We start from the raw sequence: 22914 nt of genomic DNA on the forward strand, positions 1-22914 counted from the left end.
CTTGGCTTTTGTAATGCCGCCATAAAATAGAGGTGCATATATCTTTTCAAGTTAGTATGTTCCTTTTCTTTGGGTTAATACCCAGTTGTGGAATTACTGGAATGTTTGGTATTTCTATTTTTAGTTATTTAAAGAAACTCCATACTGTTTTCCATAGTAGCTGCACCAATTTACAATCCTACCAACAGCGCACCAGGGTTCTCCTTTCTCCATATCCTCACCAACACTTGTTACCTCTTGTTACCCAGCCATTCTGATTGGTGTCAGGTGTGTAGTGCTTTTTGGATACAGTAATGTTTGGATACAGTAATGTCTGTCCTTACCTAGGGTATAAAAGCATTGCATCTAATGGGTTTAAGACCTCATGCTTTCAAAAGACCTCATGCTCTCACTTAAAAAATTATTGTTTGAAAGAAAGTCAGTTTTTTATTTCACAGTTTCTGTTTTCAGTTCAGTTTAAATAAGTTATATAGCTTATAGATCCCTTTCTGAAAGGTTGAAATTTTGAAAGATTGAATAATTGCTTTGTAGAAGCTAAAAATAGAAAATGATTCTAGAATAGCCATTTAGTGGAATAGAGATTAGGTTGGAAGTGCTGTTCTGAAACTGAAAAAGGTATTTGAGATAGGAAATATTTTTTATATATACATATACTCCTGACATCATTGCAAACAAGCAGACCAATACAGACAGGTTTACTTGGAATTTTATTAGGTGGATTAGATTTCCAAGATTCTTTTTTTTTTTTAAGATTTTATTTATTAATTTGATAGAAATTACAAGTAAATGGAGAGGCAGGCAGAGAGAGAGAGATAGGGAAGCAGGCTCCCTGCTGAACAGAGAGCCCGACGCGGGACTTGATCCCAGGACCCTGAGATCATGACCTCAGCTGAAGGCAGCGGCTTAACCCACTGAGCCACCGAGGCGCCCCTCCAAGATTCTTTTTAATGGTAACAAATGTTTTATTAAATTTCCAATACGCTATGTACAACTTAGAAATATTTGCCATATACATCATTCTGATACATTCCTCCCTTTGTATAATACCTTGATTTCAATGTTTTCATCCTCTTTTGACCCCTTAAATTTGGTGTCAGGGATATATCCCTAGTTACTACTCCCTTGCTTTCTGCCATCACCCACATGCTGCTGATTCTAAACCTATTATCTCCAACCTATATCTCTGAATTCTAACTGCCCTATTAAACATGTTGCCTAAGCACCTCAATTTATAATTATCTGTAACTATACCATTATTTCTTTCTGTTCCCCTGAAACCTCTTTGTCCTCTGTATTCTTCTCTTGGTGAGTATCACAAAACCATCTGGTCTTTTCCTTTCCCTTACTTCCCACATTCAGTCTTCAACTCCTGTTGATTCTGTAATCTCAAAAGTTCTCAAATCACCCTCTGTCCTAACACTACTCCATTGGTACAGGCTGACATCATTACTACACCTTCATATCATTTCTTCAAGGAAGCCTTCACTTAGCCCCAGGAGGGCACCCCTCCCGTGGGCTCCTGTAGCAAACACCCCTTGTCTATCTTTTTCGTAACACTTAACCCAACTATGCTGTAATGATCTGACTTCTTTCACTCCCTTTTCAAGACTAGGAGCCTCTTGCAGACAGAGATTTTATCTCTTTCTTCATATTATCCTTAGAGTTTAGCATAGGAAGTAAAATAAGAATCGACAGGGGCACCTGGGTGGCTCAGTGGGTTAAGCCTCTGCCTTCAGCTCAGGTCATGATTTCAGGGTCCTGGGTTCGAGCCCCGCATCAGGATCTCTGCTAAGCAGGGAGCCTGCTTCCTCCTCTCTCTCTGCCTGCCTCTCTGCCTACTTGTGATATTTGTCTGTCAAATAAATAAATAAAATCTTTAAATAATAAAAAAAAGAATAAGAATAGACATTTAAAAAAAGTCTTTTGGATGAACACTGACCCATTAGAAGAGTTCATTGCCAAAATTCCTCACTTCTTTGCTCATGGGTAAATAATTTCTGTCCCATTTCTTTCCTATATAAAAGGCAGAAGATGAATTGAGTAACTCTTTAGAAAAGTATTTCCTGTCATAACATGAAAAAAGTTTTATAAGAACAGTAATTCTTCTATTATCATAGAAACTTATGTTTATAGCTTTTAACTAAGTGTTGTTTTAAATCTGTAGTCTTTAGACAGCTTTACGTCAAACAATGGACCACTTCGATATTACTTGGGTGGTGATCCCAATCAGCCCTTGGAAAATTCTGCTTTTCCTGAAGAAGGATCTCCTGGAAATGGCAACATTGGGGATATGCAGGTGGTAGCAGTTGAAGGAAAAGGTGAAGTAAAGCGTGGAGGAGAAGATGGTCGAAGTAACAGTGGAGCACCACACCGAGAGAGACGGGGTGGAGAAAACGAGGAATTCTCTAATGTCCGAAGAGGGAGAGGTGTGTATTGTTTTCTCTTCTCACTGAGTCTCTTTATAAACTATAGTAAAACGGGAAAAAACGGAAAGTTTCAGGTAGGGGAGACATTAAAACTATCCATTTACAAAGGGAATGTTATAAATTATCCTTACATAACATCTGACCAATTTTTCTTAACTCCTAGTTCTCTCTTTTGACTTTACGAGGCATAGTATTTTGTCTCTGAAGGTATGAGTTGAGGGGCAGGGAATATTCCTATTGCTACATGTTTTACACAGTTTTTTGAGGTAGCCATCTTTATGTTCTGTCACTCCCTCTTCCCCCCAAAAATCACTAATTGGTTCCTCCAGTTGCATTTCTGCTTTTATTTGCTACTGTAGGTAAAAATGTGAATTCTGTCTTTTCCTCATTTCCCTACTTAAATCAAACTATTGCATTTAAAGCTAACAAATCAAGTAGTAAAAATAAAAGAACATTTTAACAATACGAAGGTAAACATTAAGAATAATGGGATCAGGTAATAGAATAGAGTTGAATGGGGAAGAAAAGTAAGTATATATTAATTTAGAATTGTTCATAGTTAGGAATGAATAGGTACTGTCACAAAAGAGAATTAATAGAAAGACAAATACCATATGATCTCATTTGTAGAGTCTTAAAAAAAAGACCAAGCTAAAAAAAAAAAAGAAGACTTACAGAGGATAGATAGATTGATGATTGCCAGAGGCAGAGGTGGGGTGGGGGGATGTGAAATGCATCCAGGATCAAAAGGTAGGTTGCCTGGGTGGCTCAGCTGGTTAAGTAACTGCCTTCGGCTCAGTCATGATCCTGGAGTCCCCGTATCGAGTCCCGCATCTGTCTCCCAGCTCCGTGGGAGTTCGCTTCTCCCTCTGACCTTCTACCTCCTCATGCTCTCTCTCACTCTCTCTCTCTCAAATAAGTAAGGAAAATCTTTAAAAAAAAAAAAGGTAAAAACTTGCAGTTATAAAAGAAATAAGTCATAGGGATATAATGTACAGCATGGTGACTGTAATTAATCATACTGTATTGCATATTTGAAATTTGCTAAGATAGTAAATCTTGAAAGTTATCATCACAAGAAAAAAAAATCTGTTACTGTATGATGACAGATGTTAACTGGATTTATTGTGATTATTTTGCAATATATACAAATATTGAATCATTATGTTGTACACTTAAAAAAAGGAGAATCTGTATATAATTTTATGAGGTCATAAAATGTTTAAGGATTATCTGTGCATCTGGTTGAAAAAAATCTATATAAAACAAATGAAGACATGGGGGAAAAAAGAGAGAATTAATGATATTAAGGAAATTATCATTTAGGACACCTGGGTGGCTCAGTTGGTTAAGTGTCTACCTTTGGCTCAGGTCAGGATCCTGGGGCCCTGGGATGGAGTTTATGCTCAGTGGGGAGTGTGCTTCTCCCTCAAGCTTTGGCCCTCCCATCTGCCCCCCTCCCCCCTGCACCCCTCTCCCCTGCTCTTACACTTTCGTGCACACACTCTCTCAAATAAGTAAATAAAGTCTTTAAAAAAAAAAAAGAAAATTATTGTTTAAACAATAGCCATTTACACATGCACCAAATTGTACATATTTAACAAAGAAGAGAAAGATCACAACATATTTTTAGAGCCTTGGATTCAAGTGCCTTCCCTTAAGCAATTTACCAAAATTGTATGTGTGAAGGGCTTCCTATTTATAACCTGACTTCACCCAACCTATAAAACAGCACAACTCCAGGCAAATCACAGGGGTCCATAAAGTGCCAGACCCTGAAGTTAAACTTCATGAGCTTCGCAGTAAATCTGCCTCAGTATTGAAGAAATATTATTGAGCTGTTCTTTGTCAGGCTCTGTTCTGGGTTCCTGGGGATGCTGAAGAGAATGAGACTGTCTCTCCTTCCACAGAGCTCCTATTCTAGTAAAGGGGAGCTGACAGTGAATAAGTAAATAATTCAGATTGGTTGCAAATGATGATAAGTGCTGTGAAAGAAAAAAAATGAGTAACTGGGTCAAGTGGCTGGAGGTGGAGATTACTGTAACTTGGGAATGGTCTGATTGATCCTGTCTTTGTGAGGGCTGGTTTGAAAGCTAATATAGTAAAGTGAGCAGAGACGGGAGTAATTCTCTAGGGTCTTGCATAGCCACCGACAGGCCCTCACAGAATATCTTAATCTCTTAAGGATGCAGGAAAAAAACTAAGCCTCTGACCAGATTTCCCACTTTTTTCCCCCTTGTAAATTCCATTCCAATAGATGAAGTGGTCCTTTCTTGAAGAACCACTTCAAAACTTACTTCCTTTCAACACAAGAGTAGAAGTCTTCTTGAAATGGCATCAAGCACCTCAGTGTTCTCTTTGGGGTTTAACCTGGCAAACAGCCCCAATTCTGTTTCTCTAACAAGTCCACTTTTACAAAAACACTGCTTGATGCAAGCTTACCTTTGGGAATCCTGCTTCAGGGCAATGAGATAAACAGGTTCCTCTTTATTGTTTAAAACAAAAGGAAACTGGGTGCCTGGGTGGCTCAGTGGGTTAAAGCCCTCTGCCTTCAGCTCAGGTCATGATCCCAGAGTCCTGGGATCGAACCCCGTATTGGGCTCTCTGCTCATTTGGGAGCCTGCTTCCTCCTCTCTCTCTGCCTGCTTGTGATTTCTCTCTCTGTCAAATAAATAAATAAATAATCGTAAAAACAAACAAACAAATAAACAACAACAAAAAACCTCTACAAAGTTGTCATCCTTTGACCCAGTAATTCTTTTTTGATTCTCTTTTTCCTAAAGAAGTCAGTAGAAATTTGGGCAAGAATTTATATAGAAAGGCATTCATGACAGTGTAATCTATAAGCACAAAAATTGGAATCATCCTAATTATCCAAACTTGGATAATAATTATGTAAATTACTTCATGGTCTTATGGGGAATTAATGTAGCTGTTGTAGTGTTTTTGAAATAAAATTTAATGATGCAGATAAATGTTGATTTTTTTTTTTAAAAGAACCCAAAATCTTGTGTTAGGGGTAATATCATGCCAATTCTATAAATATATGTAGAGGAAAAATAACGGATGGTTAAATAACAAAGTCTTAATAGTAGTGACAAGTAGAATTTATAACAAGAAAAATACATTAAAAAACCTCTTGAGAGATTTACAATGCAATAAAATAAAAAATGACCAAAAAGGAAAACATAGCTATTTAGTGTAGCTTTTAATACTCTAAAAAAATAGTCTTCAGGGACTCCTGGGTGGCTCAGTCAGTTAAGCGTCTGCCTTTGGCTCAGGTCATGATCCCAGAGTCGTGGTATTGGGCCCCTGTCAGGCTCCTTGCTCAGCAGAGAGCCTGCTTCTCCCTCTCTCTCTCCCTGCTGCTGCCCCACTTGTGCTTGCTCATGGTCTCTCTCTCTCTGACAAACAGATAAATAAAATCTTAAAAAAAAAAAATGCAGTCTTCAAATTTTTTCCATCTTGTTACCTTATTAGTAAGGAATTTTTGAGAATGCACCCCAAATATGTAAATTATGTGTGAATCATATGCATTTAGTCATGTACTAGTATACTAAGTACATTATAAAACCTTAGCAAGGAAAATTTCGGGTATATCAATATAAATAGAAGCTTATGTATCTACTATTTTGCTCCCGGTATTTTGTGTACGTCCTGATTGCTTGCACTCCGCTTTGGAGATTTAGACCTCAAAGAAATAACAGAGGAAAATGAGTAAAGTGCACTGCTGCTTCTTTTATAAGAATTATTTAAGGCTACCTTGAGGCTCCTGGGTGGCTCAGCTGGTTGGGCATCTGCCTTCGGCTTGCGTCATGATCCCGAGATGGATCCTGAGATGGTCCCGAGATAGAGACCGCAGCGGGCTCCCTCTCCTCCCTGCTCGTGCTCGCTCTCTCTCCAATAGATAAATAAAATCTCTATCTCAAATAGATATCTTTAAAAAATCTTAAAGAAATCTTAAAAAAAAAATAAAAAAAATAAAACTACCTTATTTTGCTCTCTTAAAATAGGGCATAGAATGCCACACATGAGTGAAGGATCCAAGGGTCGGCAAGTAGGAAGCGGAGGTGATGGGGAACGCTGGGGCTCCGACAGAGGGTCAAGAGGCAGCCTCAATGAACAGATAGCTCTTGTCCTCATGCGCTTGCAGGAGGACATGCAGAACGTCCTTCAGAGACTTCATAAACTGGAAACGCTAACGGCTTCACAGGTGAGCTTTCAAATTTGTCTTCTTCTACTGCTGATCCTGTAAAATACCATGTAAGTGTAACCTGTGTTGATCAGATTTACACAAATCAATGTAATGTAATGATTAAAAATAAAAAGGCCCTAGGGACGCCTGGGTGGCTCAGTTGGTTGGACAACTGCCTTCGGCTCAGGTCATGATCCTGGAGTCCCGGGATCGAGTCCCGCATCGGACTCCCAGCTCCATGGGGAGTCTGCTTCTCTCTCTGACCTTCTCCTCATTCATGCTCTCTCTTACTGTCTCTCTCTCAAGTAAATAAATAAAATCTTTAAAAAAAAAAAATAAAAATATGTTTATAAAAAAAAAAAATAAAAAAAATAAAAAAAAAATAAAAAAAAAATAAAAAGGCCCTAGGGGCACTTGGCTGGCTCAGTCGGTAGAGGATGCAATGCTTGATGTCTGGGTTATAAGTTCAAGTCCCAGGTAGGGCAGAGAGATTACTTCAAAAAAATAAAGTAATTTTAAAAATTAAATAAAAAGGATCTACCTTTGAAAATATTGTTTACTTAAGTAAGAGCCTGACCCGGGGTGCCCATGTGACTCCTGATCTCAGGGTTGTTAATTTGATCCCTATGTTGGGTGTAGAGATTAGTTTAAAAAAAAAAGTCTTGAAAAAAATAAGACGGGCCTGGGACGCCTGGGTGGCTCATTCGGTTAAGCATCTGCCTTTGGCTCAGGTCTTGATCCCAGAGTCCTGTGATCGAGCCCCACATCAGGCACCCTTTTCAGCATGGAGTCTGCTCTTTCTCTCCCTCTGTCCCTACCTCTGCTTGTGCTCTTTCTCTCAAATAAATAAATAAAATCTTAAAGAAAAAAAAGGATTTTATTTTCAAGTAATCTGTTCACCCAACTTGGGGCTCGAACCCTCAACCCCAGCATCAAGAGACCAACACTCCAATGACTGAGCCAGCCAGGGACCTCTTATCAGCTCTTTTTCTCTTCTTCCGATACTTAATACTCTACTTTGCCTCCAACATAGTTACTGGTAATTTTACACTCGAAAAATTTTCTATTAAGTGGCACTTAGCTTTTGGGTCAGCCTTTTTAAATTTTTTTTTCCCCAGATATTATTTATTCATTTGTCAGAGAGAGAGAGAGTGAGCAAGCAAAGCAGGGGGAGTGGCAGGCAGAGGAAGAAGCAGCCCCTAGTCTATGACTTTTTTAGAGTATTTTGTAAATGTTTAATGTCTCTAATGGTATTGAAATTCTGCTAAAAATCCTTTGGATTTTTTTTCTTTAGTTTTCTTTTATATTCTTAGCTTACATAAAGCAAATAAAAAAAAGATGCTCACATGTTAAGGACTTTTCTCCTAAAATTTGCATATTCATTTGGATGAATAAAAGAAATAAATTGATAGAACTAAAAGAAACTTAGTTCAGTACCCCTAGTTCAGCAGACAAAGAAGGTGACATTAGTGGCAGAGCCAGCTCTGTAACTAAACTTTTCAGATTTCTCATACAGTGCACTTTCCATCACAGTAAGCTGCCTGAGGTTCATTCACTCAATAAATATAGTTATACATATAAATTTTTTTATAAAGATTTTATTTATTTGGCAGGGAGATAGCACAAGTAGGCAGAGTGGCAAGCAGAGGGAGAGGGAGAAGCAGGGTCTCCGCTGAGCAGGGACCCTGACGTGGGGCTTGATCCCAGGACCCTGGGATCATGACCCCAGCTGGAGGCAGATGCTTCATTGAGTTAGGAACCCAGGCGCCGCATAAATAGTTGTTGAATGGGTACACGCCAGATACTTTCCTAGGCAGTAGACATGTAAAGGAAAGGGGAGACAGCACTATGTGGCAGAGCTTGGAACAAACTACCTGCATTCAAATCCTGGCTCCACTGTGTGGTCTTCAGTCAGGTTTCTTTACTTCGCTGTGCCTCAGTTTCCTTATCTATAAAATGGAAATACTAGTGATGCCTGCTTCATAATTCCTGTCTCAAAGTTCAGAAGGTGCAGTAAAATGCATAGTACAGTGCCTGGAACACTCCTGTGACATTTACATATTGTCCCATGAGATAATGACTGTGACCGTAATAGCAATGATACCGTAAGCCAGCATGGTTTTTTCTTCCCTCAGGAAGTTCACAGCCTGAGAGAGGTCCTCACTTAAATAATTCTCTGTCTTCATATTTTCTTTGCAATGGTTACAGCTATCTGGGATTTTTCCTTTCAAAAATCTTTAAAAAAAATTCAGTAATTCTTACTTTAATCTAGCAATAGAATGGTGAATAGAACATCTAAATTACGTGAAAGCCAGTGATACTGACAAAGGTTCATTGCTCGACGCAACTTGAATCAGACTCCTGAACGTTCTTTTAGGCCCGTGTCTTCTCTTCTTCCATGTACAATCCGGTTTTATCAAGAACCTTGCCCAGTCAGTTTAACCAGCTGGGCTCCTCATCCTCCACCAGCTCTCTGGTCATGTCCAAGATCACTCTGGCCCGACTTCAGCAACAATCCTGTTAGGTCGGTTTAGCTAGAATCTACCTTACCCCTGATGTTTCTTATTAGGAATTTTCCATCCACTGATCCCAGCCCTACTCGCTGACATGGAACTCCCCTAGCCCGTGCTGCACTGGGCGTTGAGCCCCTTCTGACTCCTACCGTAGAAGCCCCCTGTACCCATGAAGAAAGTCCCTTGAAGAAAGTCGTCTGTACTGTGCTTTCACACGTGTCACTGACTTTTTTTTTTTTCAACAACATGTATGGATAAATATCATTAAAGCAAAAAATCACAATGCTTGTTACACAACTAGTCCCAGTGCTACTTAGATGGAAGCAAGGGTCCTTAGGAATCTTCATTTGCCTTTCAGACCCTTTATTACTTTGAAAAAAAATATGCTAATAGTTAGCATTTAATAGTTCTGGCTCTACCTTAGTATTTGTTAGTAATTGCTGCTTTATTTTTTTTTAAGATTTTTTATTTATTATGTATTTGACAGAGATCACAAGTAGGCAGAGAGGCAGACAGAGAGAGAGGGGGAAGCAGGCTCCCCCGATGAGCAGAGAGCCCGATGCCGGGCTGGATCCTAGGACCCTGGGATCATGACCTGAGCTGAAGGCAGATGCTCAACCAACTGAGCCACCCAGACACCCCTCATGCCATTTCTATTAAATTATAATAAATGGAGAAACTAGAGTAATAAATTTCTAACAATTAGTGTAAGAAAACTTGTTTTCTGGGTGAGCCAAGTTGGAATATAAGTTTCCTAAATTAATTTGAAAATTTTCTGCTTAGTTTATACATCTAATTAAAAAACCGACAGTTGTTTCTCCCCTCAGAAAATGTAACTATGTGAAGTGAGGAATGTGTTAATTAACTTGATTATAGTAATCATTTCACAATGTATATATGTACCAAATCATCACATATATATGTATTAATTATAGCTTAAATTATATCTTAATAAAGCTGGAGAAAATTTAAAAACAAACCTATAACACTAACAGTTCATTTCTCATATTTATCATACCTCTTGTGGTGTAACTTAACATGAATTTTCAAAACAGATCTTCAGATATGATTTATAATTTTCATAATAAGGCTGTGGTTCTCAGATGTGTTTGTAAATTGGTAATTTTTTTGAAATTAAAGAATAAGAAAAATTGACTAGGTAATTTAATAACAATATAAAAGAAGTAATGGTTTAGATAAGTTTGAGGTTTTATTTTGATAATTGTATATAATTTGAACTATTAATATAAAATGTCAAAGGTGTTAATTTGGCTAGCTGGGACCTTGTTATTTTGCCAGTATGGGTTTCAGGACAACAAAGCATGGTTCACAGAATGAACTAATATTTTAGCCTTTAAAAAAAAATTGGAAATAGAAAAATTAATATTTTTTTCTCATTATTGTCAAAGCTGAATCACTTTCATTTGTATTTATAGGCAAAATCATCAACATTACAGAGCAGTAATCAGCCTCCCTCACAGGTAAGAAAGTCTTTTCTTAAATATAAGTCCCAAGGTTTCAAATAACTTAAAATGAATTTAGATTATATGAGGTTCTTAAAGTATTCCAAATGAAATCTACCCTGAAGAGCTTTGAAGTGAAACTATATTTGCTGTGTGTTTAAGTCTAAAGTATTCCTGAAAGTCTGCTTACTGAATTATGCTCTAAGATACAGAATATCTCCCTTCTGTTTAGCAGGACTGAGGTTTGTTATTAAGTTTTATATTTTTAAAACTAGGAAATATCTGTGTTTTTATGTTTATACATGCAATGTATAATAGACTTGTGACTAGCTTATTTTATTTCCTCAGAGACCATCTTGGTGGCCCTTTGAGATGTCTCCTGGTGCATTAACTTTTGCTATCATATGGCCTTTTATTGCCCAGTGGTTGGTGCATTTATATTATCAAAGAAGGAGAAGGTAATTTAGTTTTATAATTGACAATAGTTTGCAGAGTCTTAAAGTGTATAGCAGACAGAGCTTTTAATAGCGATGAAGAGGATAGCTCCATATGGATGTTGTCATACTGAACATTCTGTACCAATCCTGAGACCCAAACTATCTTGGAAATGATATCTAGTGGATTTCTAGGTATCTGTTAGGCTTAAAAAAAAATGAAAGTCTGATGCTTATTTTGGCCCTTTGCTAACTTTAAAGGATTATAGACAATGGGTAGGGAGATGAATAATGCCTGGATGCATTATTTCATTTCATTTCAGAGAATTTTTAGCCTGATGGTTGACTATCTAGAAATAGACTTTTCTTTCCTTTCCTTTTATATTTATTTATTTATTTGACAGGCAGAGATCACGAGTAGGCAGAGAGGCAGGCAGAGAGAGAGAGGTGGAAGCAGGCTCCTGCTGAACAGAGAGCCCGATTCGGGGCTCAATCCCAAGACCCTGGGATCATGACCCGAACCAAAGGCAGAGGTTTTAACTCACTGAGCCAGCCAGGCACCCCTAGAAATAGAGATTTTTCTAACTTGAGGCCCAAAATTCCAGTTTGGTATGCCAGGAGATGCCTCAAATAGATCTGAGAACATACTGGGACCCTTGAAAGAACTCTTGAGATTGTCTAGGTTAGGAATAACCTGAGGCTCAGTGTCTTGGGTTCAAGAAAATCCTTAAAGCATTTTTTTGGAGACACTATGTAAACTGAATTACTTCACATGGGTGGGCATATTGATCACCGTACCGCTTAACCCACTCCTGGCCTTACTTCCTTTTTGGTGATTTCATCACTATTTCCCATTAAGTAACAACAGACAGGGGAGAAGAAATGGGATATTTGATCATTTTCAGTGCTCTCTAATATATGTGCAGTCAAAACCCATTTTTAAAAATCTCTAAGTTTAAATAATTATGGGGAATGTGGTTCTTCTACCAAAGAACCCAGCTCCCTAGTTAACTATTAACTGTACTCGCTACCAAAAGCCAAAAGGAGACATCTGCCCTTTTCTTCTCTGAAAGGGATAAGCAGCACACTAGTTAGTGCTAGTTAGTTAAGTGCTTCTGTGATAATACCTGATGGCAGAGAAACCAAAATGCATCGGGGTTTGGGTGAATCCTTTCAGTCTTCCTGCTTTCTGCTTACGTTAAGACAGTTTGACTTATGTTCATAAGAGAACTAAAGTTCCGTGGTACATTCACGTTCTTGGAATACACACGCCCACTTGAAAAAACTTGAGTAGGAGTTCAGAAACAAAAACTGCTCTCACAGTGTTATTTACCTCTTTTCTAAGTCATTTGTATAGCTGTCATTTAAGCTGTGTGGAAGGTGGGTGTCAGGGTTCGATAAACCTTAGTCTAAGTCCTTTCTTTTCTTCTTTTCACACATTTTACATCTCCTATGATGGTTGGGTTTAGTGATACACTGTGTTTTTTTGTTTTGTTTTAAGATTTTATTTAGGAACAGAGAGAGCATGGGGGTGGTACAGGCAGAGGGAAAGGGAGAAGCAGGCTCTCCACTGAGCAGGGAGCCCGACATGGGCTTGATACCAGAACCCTGAGATCATGACCTAAGCTGAAGGCAGATGCTTAACCAACTGAGCCACCCAGGTGCCCCTCACACAGTGTTTTAAATTTTAATTTCCCTGATAAATAAAGGGAAAAAGAAGCTAGTCTCTTTTCACTATGTAGTAAGAGTGCTAGACTCAAGCAGCACGACACAGTGGCACTAAAGTTAGATGTTGACATATTTTGCAATGTATTTCAAAGTGCCTTTTCATGTTTCCTTTGTTGAAAGTTGAGGATTGGAGACTAGAGGAATTTGGCACAAGACAAAAACCCTGAAGCTTACTTGGGTTAATAATTTGTGTTAGGCTAAAGTTTGTAATAGCTTGTCACTTTATTAAAGACAGAAAAAACAAGGACTGCTTCAGCAGTCACCAAAAACTATGGTTTTTCTGTAAGCATTCTTTTAAGATCCTCCTTACTGATAGACATTTATACCATTTCTCCTAAGTATCCCTTTCAGTTGCTTCCAGATGTCTCTGAATGGAGAAACTCTCCCTATTAATATTCTACTTTGTTATCGTTGGATCTTCATTAAGTTTTCAATGTGTTAAGTGTTTAGTCTTTCCAAATTACCAATTATTTACCACTGCGCAACTGCATTTTGATGAGATAGTTTTTTTTTTTTTTTAAGATTTGTTTATTTGAGAGAGAGAGCACGCAGAGGGGAGGGGCAGAGGGAGAAAGAGAGAATCTCAAGCAGACTCCCCACGGAGTCTGATACTGGCCAGGTGAGCTCAGACCCTGAGATCATGACCTGAGCCAAAATCAAGTCTCTGATGCTCAACTCACTGAGCCACCCAGGTGCTCCCGATGAGATAGTTTTTTTACCTATTTGTTTATATACGTAACAAATTAACTGGGGTTGAAGGTAGAGCCATTGATACGCAAATATGTTTCAGCCTTGAGGGGACTTAGACATCTTTTCATCTGAAAGTGTGTAGCAATTTTTAATCTGACAGTTACAGGAATGAAAAATAGAAAACAGTGTGTATGGTTTGGAGGAGATGGGTTCTGTGTTAGAGATGAGGAGAAAGATCCAGAAATCCAGTTAGAGTGGCAAAGGTGTGGAAAGGAGTGGGTGTGCCCTATTAATAATAGGGACCGTCCTGTGCCTCGACCTCTCAGTGTCTGGCATGTAGTGGGTTCTCAGTAAATGTGTGCAGAGTGCTTGGCTGAATGCCCACTATTTGTAGGAGTTCACATTGAAGTACTGTATGATATAGAAAGCTTTGTTTTATTTAATTATTTATTTATTAAAAAAAAATTTCCCCCCCATTTTATTTAATAAATAGGCATCTGGGTACAGGTACCCTGAGAACGTTCCATATATATTTAAAATAAGCAGCTATTTGTGGTAAACTTTTTGAAAAGATTTTTTAAAATATATTTTATTTATTTATTTGACAGAGAGAGAGATTATAAGTAGGCAGAGAGGCAGGCAGAGAGGCAGGGGGTGGGGAAGCAGGCTCCCCGCTGAGCAGAGAGCCCGATGCAGGACTCGATCCCAGGACCCCGAGATCATGACCCCAGCTGAAGGCAGAGGCCTAGCCCACTGAACCATCCAGGCGCCCTGAAAAGATGTTTTCTTAAACATCAAAAGTAGTGCGTGAGGTCCACTGCTTGATTTTCTTTTCTCCCCGGTATAGACAAATCTAAATTCAAAGTAAATTGCTCACAGGGTGCCTGGGTGGCTCAGTCTGTTAAGCGTCTGCCTTTGGCTCAGGTCATCAAAGAGGGTCCTGGAATCGAGTTCCGCCTCGGGCTCCCTGCTCAGCGGGGAGTCTGGTCTCCCTCTCCCTCTGCCTGCCACCCCCCTGCTTATGCACCCTCTTTCTCAAATAAATAAAATCTTAAAAAAAAAAAAAAGTATATTGCTTGCATTATCACTCTGCAGTGGATCAAGAAAAAAAAAAAACCCAAAACCAGAAAAGACATTTTTTCTGAATGTGGCATGAACAGTAGCACCTGCAGACTTGTTCAGAAGTTGGGCCTGCGGAGCCTCCTGTGTTTCTGCCTCTTCCCAGGTCCCCAGCCTGACCATTCTAGTAAAATTATCCTAAGTAAAATACTAAAAGCCACCCTATTAAGTCCAAAAGACTACTCTTGAGCTATTACTTTGAAGGGGAGGATGTTTGTAACCACTTTTCTTTTTCATTCTGCCCAGGTCCGTAAATACACATGTAAAGTTTTTGGAGCACTGAGCTTTCAGTAGAGAGGTTCTAGAAACAGAGTAGGTGTAGGGAGGATCTCTGCATGAACACTCTTTAGGTGGAGCTCAGGGCAGGTGGTCCTGCCTGGAAAAGTCAGGCTTCTGCTTCTTAGGAGGGGAGAAGACCTCATCAGTACCGCTAAGCAGATCCTTGAGCGGGCCGGGCAAAAGGCATGATGTTTCCTTCTACCCTTAATCAGGTGTTTTCTGTAACTTTTCTTTTCTTATCACACATATCCTACATTTTGCAATTTCATTTAAAAAGAAAGAAGGACACAAAGATCTCAGGAAGAGCCTTGAAAAACATTCGAAAGTTCCGAAAATACTGATGGCGATTGTGTCTCCTTATTACAGGAGAAGATTGAGGGTTCAGAGAGTTGTGTGCTTTTTTGTAAATCTGCAGAGGATTTTGCTTAGTAATCTACATCACATGGGTTCTTAGTAAGTGTTGCTAACTGTTCACCTTCCTGCTAAGGTTTCGCTAAAGCCTCCCTCAGGCTCTTAGTCTTTGGAACCAACCCGCAATTCTGGGGGTGCCTGGGTGGCTCAGTCAGTTAAGCATCTGCCTTCAGCTCGGGTCATGATCTCGGGGTCCTGGGATCCAGTCGCAGCCCCATTTGGGCTCTTTGCTCAGCGGGGAGTCTGCTTCTCCCTCTCCCTTTGTGCCTCGCCCCAGTTCAGGCATGCACATGCTCGCTCTCTCTCTCTCTCAGATAAAGAAATAAAATCTTCAAGGAAAAAAAAAAGGGGGCCACGCACAATTCTGTTCTAGCTCCAGGGGCCTTTTTTTCCCTTTCGTGCCTTAAGGGCTCTCCTTATGTTATGTGAAAATTGATCTGATTATTTAAAATATCATGCCCACCAAGGAAGTATACCTAAGAGACTTTCTACAGAAGATAAGGGATGATGGTATTATCTAAAATATCACTCCCGCCAAGGAGTTGCATAAGAGCATTTCTCCCGAGGTGAGGAATGAATGTGTGCTGAGAACATTTCCGCCATTTTGGCATCTTGAGTTCTGAGGAGGGAAGAGAGATTTTATAGCTGTGGGACCTTTCTCAGACTTCCGATCATACGTGAATTGTTTCGACTCGTGCTAATAAGCCTACCCTTCTCCAGTCACTCATTCACTCTGCTATCAATAAAACTATTCCAAATTATTAGTTTTTATGTCTCCTCCCGACCCCCAAGCTAACCTGAGAGCTCTCTTGAAAGTTGAGAGCCTGACTCATTTATGTTTGAATCCCTAGTGCTTGGCACAGTGCCTGGAAAGTAACAGACACAAAATATATGTTGATTTTTTTAAAAGATTTTTATTTATTTATTTGACACAGAGAGATCACAGCAGACAGAGAGGCAGGCAGAGAGAGAGAGAGAGAGAGGGAAGCAGGCTCTCTGCTCAGCAGGGACTCGATCCCGATGCGGGACTCGATCCCAGGACCCCGAGATCATGACCTTGAGCTGAAGGCAGCGGTCCAACCCACTGAGCCACCCAGGTGCCCCTATGTTGATTTTTTTTAAAAAAGATTTTTATTTACTTATTTGACAGAGAGAGAGAGTGCATCAGTAGGGGGAGCGGCAGTAAGAGTGAGAGGGAGAGACAGGCTCCCCGCTGGGCAGAGCACCCTATCCGGGACTTGATTGTAGGACCCTGGGATCATGACCTGAGCTGAGGGCAGACGCTTAACTAGCTGAGCCCCCTACGTGCCCCAGTATGTGTTGATTAAATGAATAGTCTAGGTTATACATCTATCAGGCTTTTGTAATCTTACTCAGCTTTTTTGTTTCACAGCGTTTTCAAGTTATAAAATAATTCCCAGAACTCTGAATTGCATTAAGCAAACTTAGAAAAGGATGAGAAGTAATTTCTTAAGGACTGTTGGTAATTTTATGGTTTGCTACTGAATGTGAATATTATTATATGTGATTGTTCAGAGAATTCTCTGGCATGGATGTGTTTTATATTCAGGTTGCATTTATATTCATAGGAAATTGGTTTTTACTTTCTTTTTAAAGAAAACTGAACTGAAGGAAATGGTATTTTACCCAAGAAGACTACTGGGCCTGAATGACCTCAGAATGAAATGGAATGTGGAGCTCACGAGAAATCTCAGTTTGTGATGATTACACTTCATTTTGTCGTCCAATAGTTTGGTTTGTGTACATATATACATATATATATTTTGCACTACACAAATGATAACATTTTAAGGACTAATATTGCTGATACTTGAATAATTAATCTCAACTAGGTTATAAGTAGCATACATAGATTTGCCCTACCCTTGAACTTGAAGGACATTAAATTATTAATTATTGTTTGGTAACATGTTTACCTGATTATCTCCCATAGAGAACTATAAGCTGCTTTTCCAAGGTACAGTTGTGATAATGAGATGAGATTTATAACTGGATATTTTTAATTTTCTAAATTAACTATGAGGAAGAATGCAAACCAGGCGTGAATTTCAAATGAGATTAAATCAACTTTCTATCTTAGTCACTGAATTGCCATGCCAAGGAGTAGAAAACTGCTGGAAGAATGTTCTCCACATCCAGTCTGTGGGCTGCCCCTAATCTCTCCTGGCATTCATAGTGCTGACTTAGTGTTCAGGCATCGTTATTACAGAGTAGAGCCCTACGTACGAGGCTTACTTTTTACACATGAACACAAACTAGACATTACTCGCTGACCGGGATGATGAAGAATTGGCTTCAAGTAGGTCTGAAAGTATACTCTGAGCCTGTAGATCATTGATAAGATTTTATTCAATCGTATACATTTATTCCTTTGTAATCGCTTTTCTTTAACTGAGGATATCTTGTTTCTGCTTCATAGGGTGCTTTGAAATATAAAATGAAAACTTATTTATACTGTTTTTACAAAGGTCAAAAAGGAAACACATGAAAATCACTTTTCTGCAACTGGCAAACTACACAGACGGGACTCAACCTCCTAGTGCCTCCGTTTTTCCTTCGGGGTATAATATTTGAGATACACCTATTTCACAGGGGTGATGGAAGGATTTGCAAGTTGACAGGCTCTGTGCTTCCATATGAGTAAGGCACACCCAACTAATGTAAACCTAAATGTCCCCCCACCCCATTTAGACTAAAAAGACTGTACTTTAGATCCGTGAAGGCTTTGTTTGGGATCACTCCTCCTGTAAACCTTCCAAAACTCCACTCATTTAGATGTACCTTGTACCATAAAGATGTCTCTCATTCGAAGGCATAGTAGCAAATAATTTTTAAGCATTCTTGGTATGTATGATGTTGGGTTAAGCATCGTGTGTTCAGAGTGTTTTCAATAAGAAAGTAATCCATCCCTAGGATAGAGGGTGGTTCTGTGTTTGCTTGAAGAAAAAAGTATAAGAATACAATTTGCTTTCCCCAGACTCTTTTTCCTTTTTTTTTTTTTTTTCATGTAACTTGGTGTTTTTAATTTTTCAGTCACATCTTGATTAAAATGCATCTATCTAAAGGGATTACTAATATTTGCTTTTTAAAAACTGTTCTCTAGTTAATAAGGGGAAAAAAATGAAGCAAGTAACTGAGTTATATGTAAAAATAAGATTTAGACCTGTGGATCAGGGATTATTTAAAAAAATTAGATTATCAATTTGGTATCAAAATGGTGGCTTTTCTCATTAGTAAATAAATTAACTAAATGTAAATTAAGAATGTAAGCAGTTGTAATTTATTACAGGCAGTGGGAGGTGACTAACTCCTAGGGATAACCATTTGTATCCTATTCCAAAGTCTTATTTTATAGTTTGAACAGCACTTTGCACACAGTTCTTATATATATAAGTAAAGATGTAATTATAGGATATAGCGTTACTGCTTTGTTTAACAAGAACCTCATTTAAAATTTTAAATTGACAGCTGGTATTTTTTTAATGATCTACTTCTTTTCTGTTTCTTTATTGTAAAACTATGTTAAAAATAAAAGGTCAATGAGAAATGTCATGGTTTTTATCGCTTGTTACTGGGAATTCATAGAAAGTAATCACGCCCTTTCAGAATAGAGCCATGCGGGGGTATAGCTCAGTGGTAGAGCATTTGACTGCAGAATAGAGCCACGCTATTAGATACAATTTTATAAAAGTCCAAAAGTGGGATAAAGCAGAACTCCTTTAGTCATGTGGTTGAGAGTGTTATTGATCCAGTCAAAACCTTAGTTTCCATTCTTTGACCAAATGGATGACTTCCACCAGCCACTCAGTGCACCTGTACTCAGCCGAGGTATCTTAAATATTAACAGTTGGTCCTGGGTAGAATATTTTGAGAAGATTTGTGTTTTTTTGGTGTGTTCTTTTTTTTTTTTTTTAAAGATTTAATTTATTTATTTGACAGACAGAGATCACAAGTAGGTAGAGAGGCAGGCAGAGAGAGAGAGAGAGAGAGAGGGAAGCAGGCTTCCTGTGGAGCAGAGAGCCCGATGTGGGGCTCGATCCCAGGACTCTGAGATCATGACCCGAGCTGAAGGCAGCAGCCCAAACCACTGAGCCACCCAGGCGCCCCTTGGTGTGTTCTTTTTTCTTTAAAGATTTTATTTATTCATTTGAGAGAAAGAGCACAAATGGGGAGTTGGGGGAGAAAGAGGATGGAGAGCAGGAGCCCCAGTGTGGGGCTAGTCCCAGGACCCTGGAATCCCAACCCAAGATGGAGGCAGATGCCTCACCAGCTGAGCCACCCAGACACCCCTGTGTTTGTTTTTTAAAGATTTTATTCATTTATTTGATAGAGTGAGAGAGAGAGAGAGCATCAGCAGGGGGAAGGGGAGAAGCAGATTCTTGGGGGTTGATACCAGGGTCCTGGGATCATGAACTGAGCCAAATGCATACGCTTAAATCACTGAGCCACTCAGGTACCCCAGGATTTGTGTTTTTAATACAAATACATAACTTACAACTTCTACAGATGGTGGTAAAAGTGATGTTAGCTATTTGTATCATTTAAGATCCCAGCGTTCTGCAGAACGTCCTAAAAACTTAACTGCAGTGACTCTGGATTTTTTTCTCATATATAAGAAGTACACAGGGCACCTGGGTGGCTCAGTTGGTTAAGCATTTGACTTGGGGTCATGTCAGGGTCCCTGCTCAAGGGAGACTCTGGGCTTCTCCCTCTCCATCGGCCCCCTCCCTCCACTCATGTGCTCGAGTTCTCCCACCTTCTCTCTCTCAAATAAATAAATAAATAAATAAATAATCTTAAAAAAAAAAAAAAAAGAAAAAGAAAAAAGTCCAGAGGTAAGACAGGTCGCTTCCACAGTTCAATTAGGGACACAGCTTCCTTCCATTGTCCTGTTCTGCCCTCTTCTTCGTGTGGCTCGTGTCATTCTGCTCGACAGATGGCTGCTGCCTGTTAGGTCTGATGTCTATTGTACAGGCAAAGGAAGATCTTTACCTGATCAGGAACCAGTAACTTCTTGGAAGTCACACAGGACACTCTGTCTCCCTATCATTGGCTAGAGCTGGTTTCCTATAGTTACACCCGCTTCTCCCCATGCCTGCCAATCCCCCTGCTTGTTCTCTCTCTGTCTGACAAATAAATAAAATCTTAAAAAGAAAAGAAAAGGAAAGGAAAGAAAAGAAACTGCCAAAATGTCTTCTGGAATGGCTGTACTATTTTGTATTCCCACCAGTAAGGAAAAGAGTTCTCGTTTCATGTCCTTACCAGCATTTGGTGGTGTCAGTGTTTTGGACTTAAGCTGTTCTTAAGTGTTTGGATTTAAGCTGATGGGTGTGCTGTGGCATCTTGTGATTTCATTCTCTTTCTCTTTGAATTATAGCTTGTAAGTTTGATATGGTAGAGATTCTGGGTCATCTGTCCTGCATCTTGGAGAAGGCTGAGATAATAAGGCCAACATCTGGACCTAAGAACTTAGACCCGAGTCACAGTGAATTCAAGTTAACTCTGAAAACACTACTCTTTTCTTAATACAATTTGCTTACATGGATTAATAAATTTCCCTCGTTACTCAAACTCGTAGTTTCAGTTAGGTTTTGAACATTTGCAGCAGCCAGGGGCCTGACTACTATAGACACCTCTTGTTTCTCCAGATGGATGTGGGGTGCAGGCTTTGGAGCTGCACTGTCTAGGTTAGAATTGTTGTGTTTCGGTTTCCTCATGTATTAAAACTTGGATAATAATATCATAGGGTTAATACATGTAGAGAACAGTGCTCAGGATACAGTAAGTACTTAGTAACTGATAGCTATTGTGATGGTAATACCATTTTGATCATTTCACTATCAGTCCTTTTATAGAAGTAGGACAAGAAGACATAAGATCCAATTCCTGTTCACAGGTTTTGAAAGTGCTATAAAAAAGATAGACACTGCAAATGTCAGTGCAAGGGTACTTTTTTTTTTTTTTTTAAAAAAACAAGAGCCAGTCTTCTTCATTTATCCTCTGGATGTTTCCCTTTCTTCAAGGATTTTTACCATATTTTTCTTCCCTGGAAGCAGCTATTTTCATCACTTTTGGTTGATTTTTTTTGGAGGGGTACTTACCTCCAAGGCTCTAAATAATATTTTTGAACCCGTACTCTTTGATCCTTGTGTGAGGAATTATTTGTTTACTTTCCACCACTGAAATGGAAGATCTCATTGTTTTTCCTTCCTTTACATTCATTGCGCATGTATGTCCTTTTCATTTCCCCACCTTTGAAATATAGCTTGTCAAAACTGAAGGGTCTAAGATTGTGTGCTACTTAGAAGCTAGCAAGTTTGCCTGGCACAGGCTTAGGGATGCTAGTACAGCGAAGGAGGGTTTATTACACAGAGCAATGTAGCAGCGAGAGTACTGGCATCTCAGTACTGGTACTCCCAGCCCCAGCCTCCACAGGGCGACACGGGAGGCCATGTGGCACCTGTACATGCAGTGGGCGTGCTTTACAGGAGGGGAGCCCTGACTTGAGGGAACCCGAATCTTTTGTAAGGGGTAGTAAGCAGGCCTGAGCTTTACTCCAGATAGAGACCTATCTTTATTATATTAGTAACTACTCTGCATATACTGCACAAGGAGATACAATCTCTGTCTTCCGAGGCTGTTCGGCATACAAACATCCTTGAAAATACAGTCCAGAATAAATGGCGTTTCTCATGTCCTTATTCACACGACATGAGAAATGCAAGAGCCATGGAGAATTTTGGTATTCTCACACCTTTGTATTACAATACATTTGTACTACATTACATTTGTGTTATAATTATGGTTAGATCAGTATTTATGGTTCACATTATTAGGACCTTATCAACGTTTTTCACAGGTGAGCAATTTATTAAACTGTGATCATATTCCCTTTCTTGCACAGCTTTTTGTTATTGTTGGAGATAATAGTCTTATTTTATTTTTAAGTAGGTTCCATGCCCAATGTGGGCCTTGAACTCATCACCATGAGACTAAGAGTCACATACTCTACTAACTGAGACAGCCAGGTGCCCCAATAGTCTTCCTCTTTCATTTGTTTAGTTTTCTTTGTTTATCAAAAATTCAAACCCCCAATTCTTCCCTAGTTGTCTAAATAACCTTCAGGTACTGAAGCTGAAAGGCTGTGCCCTATGCCTGGCATACAGCTTTTATCCCAGCCTCACACTTGACCATCATCTGTGAGGGGCCATTTTACCTCTCTCCTCTGTTGGATAGTTGGCTTCCCGTATTCCATGTGTTATCTTGGTTTACCACCCCATTTTGATGGAGCATGATTTCCATAATCTTCCTGAGAAAGGGTTCACAAGAGCTAAACATTTGGAAACTCTGTACATGTGAAAATGTCTTTATTCTTCTGTTTCTAAAGTTTGAAGACATTGCTTGGTTGACTTTTTGTTTGCAGTTGTAACGATTAAGAAGCTTGAAGACACATCAGATGCTTCCTTTTTTCCCCCACTCTCACACCCCTCCTATGCTCACAACGCTTCTGACACAAGCTGGGTGTCCTACAATTGAACTCAATTCTGACTTGTTCTCCCTGGAGGTTGTGTCAGATCCTGCAGCGTAAGGGCTCAATCCCAGAAGACTGCCTTCCCCCTTCCCCTTTAGATGCCA

General features: G+C 39.3%; 1 protein-coding gene across 24 annotated transcripts in view; it reads left to right on the forward strand.

Annotated features, from left to right (window-relative positions):
• ACBD5 (acyl-CoA binding domain containing 5) overlaps nucleotides 1–22914 on the forward strand; it is a gene marked incomplete at its 3' end in the record, with an annotated part of 91912 nt that overhangs the window by 22572 nt on the left and 46426 nt on the right. For 12 of the 24 annotated variants that reach the window (XM_082740907.1, XM_082740908.1, XM_082740912.1 and 9 more), the window contains 5 exons: nucleotides 2165–2426; nucleotides 6440–6639; nucleotides 10571–10615; nucleotides 10946–11055; nucleotides 16876–18826. In XM_082740907.1, the coding sequence (XP_082597033.1) occupies nucleotides 2165–2426; nucleotides 6440–6639; nucleotides 10571–10615; nucleotides 10946–11055; nucleotides 16876–16888 (630 nt within the window). Of the gene's footprint in view, nucleotides 1–2164; nucleotides 2427–6439; nucleotides 6640–10570; nucleotides 10616–10945; nucleotides 11060–16847; nucleotides 18827–22914 lie in introns of those variants that run through there. The other 12 variants (XM_082740918.1, XM_082740920.1, XM_082740909.1 and 9 more) reach the window with 3 other exon arrangements.

This window comes from Mustela nivalis (genome assembly GCF_964662115.1).
Source record: "Mustela nivalis genome assembly, chromosome: 7".
Taxonomy (NCBI): domain Eukaryota; kingdom Metazoa; phylum Chordata; class Mammalia; order Carnivora; family Mustelidae; genus Mustela; species Mustela nivalis.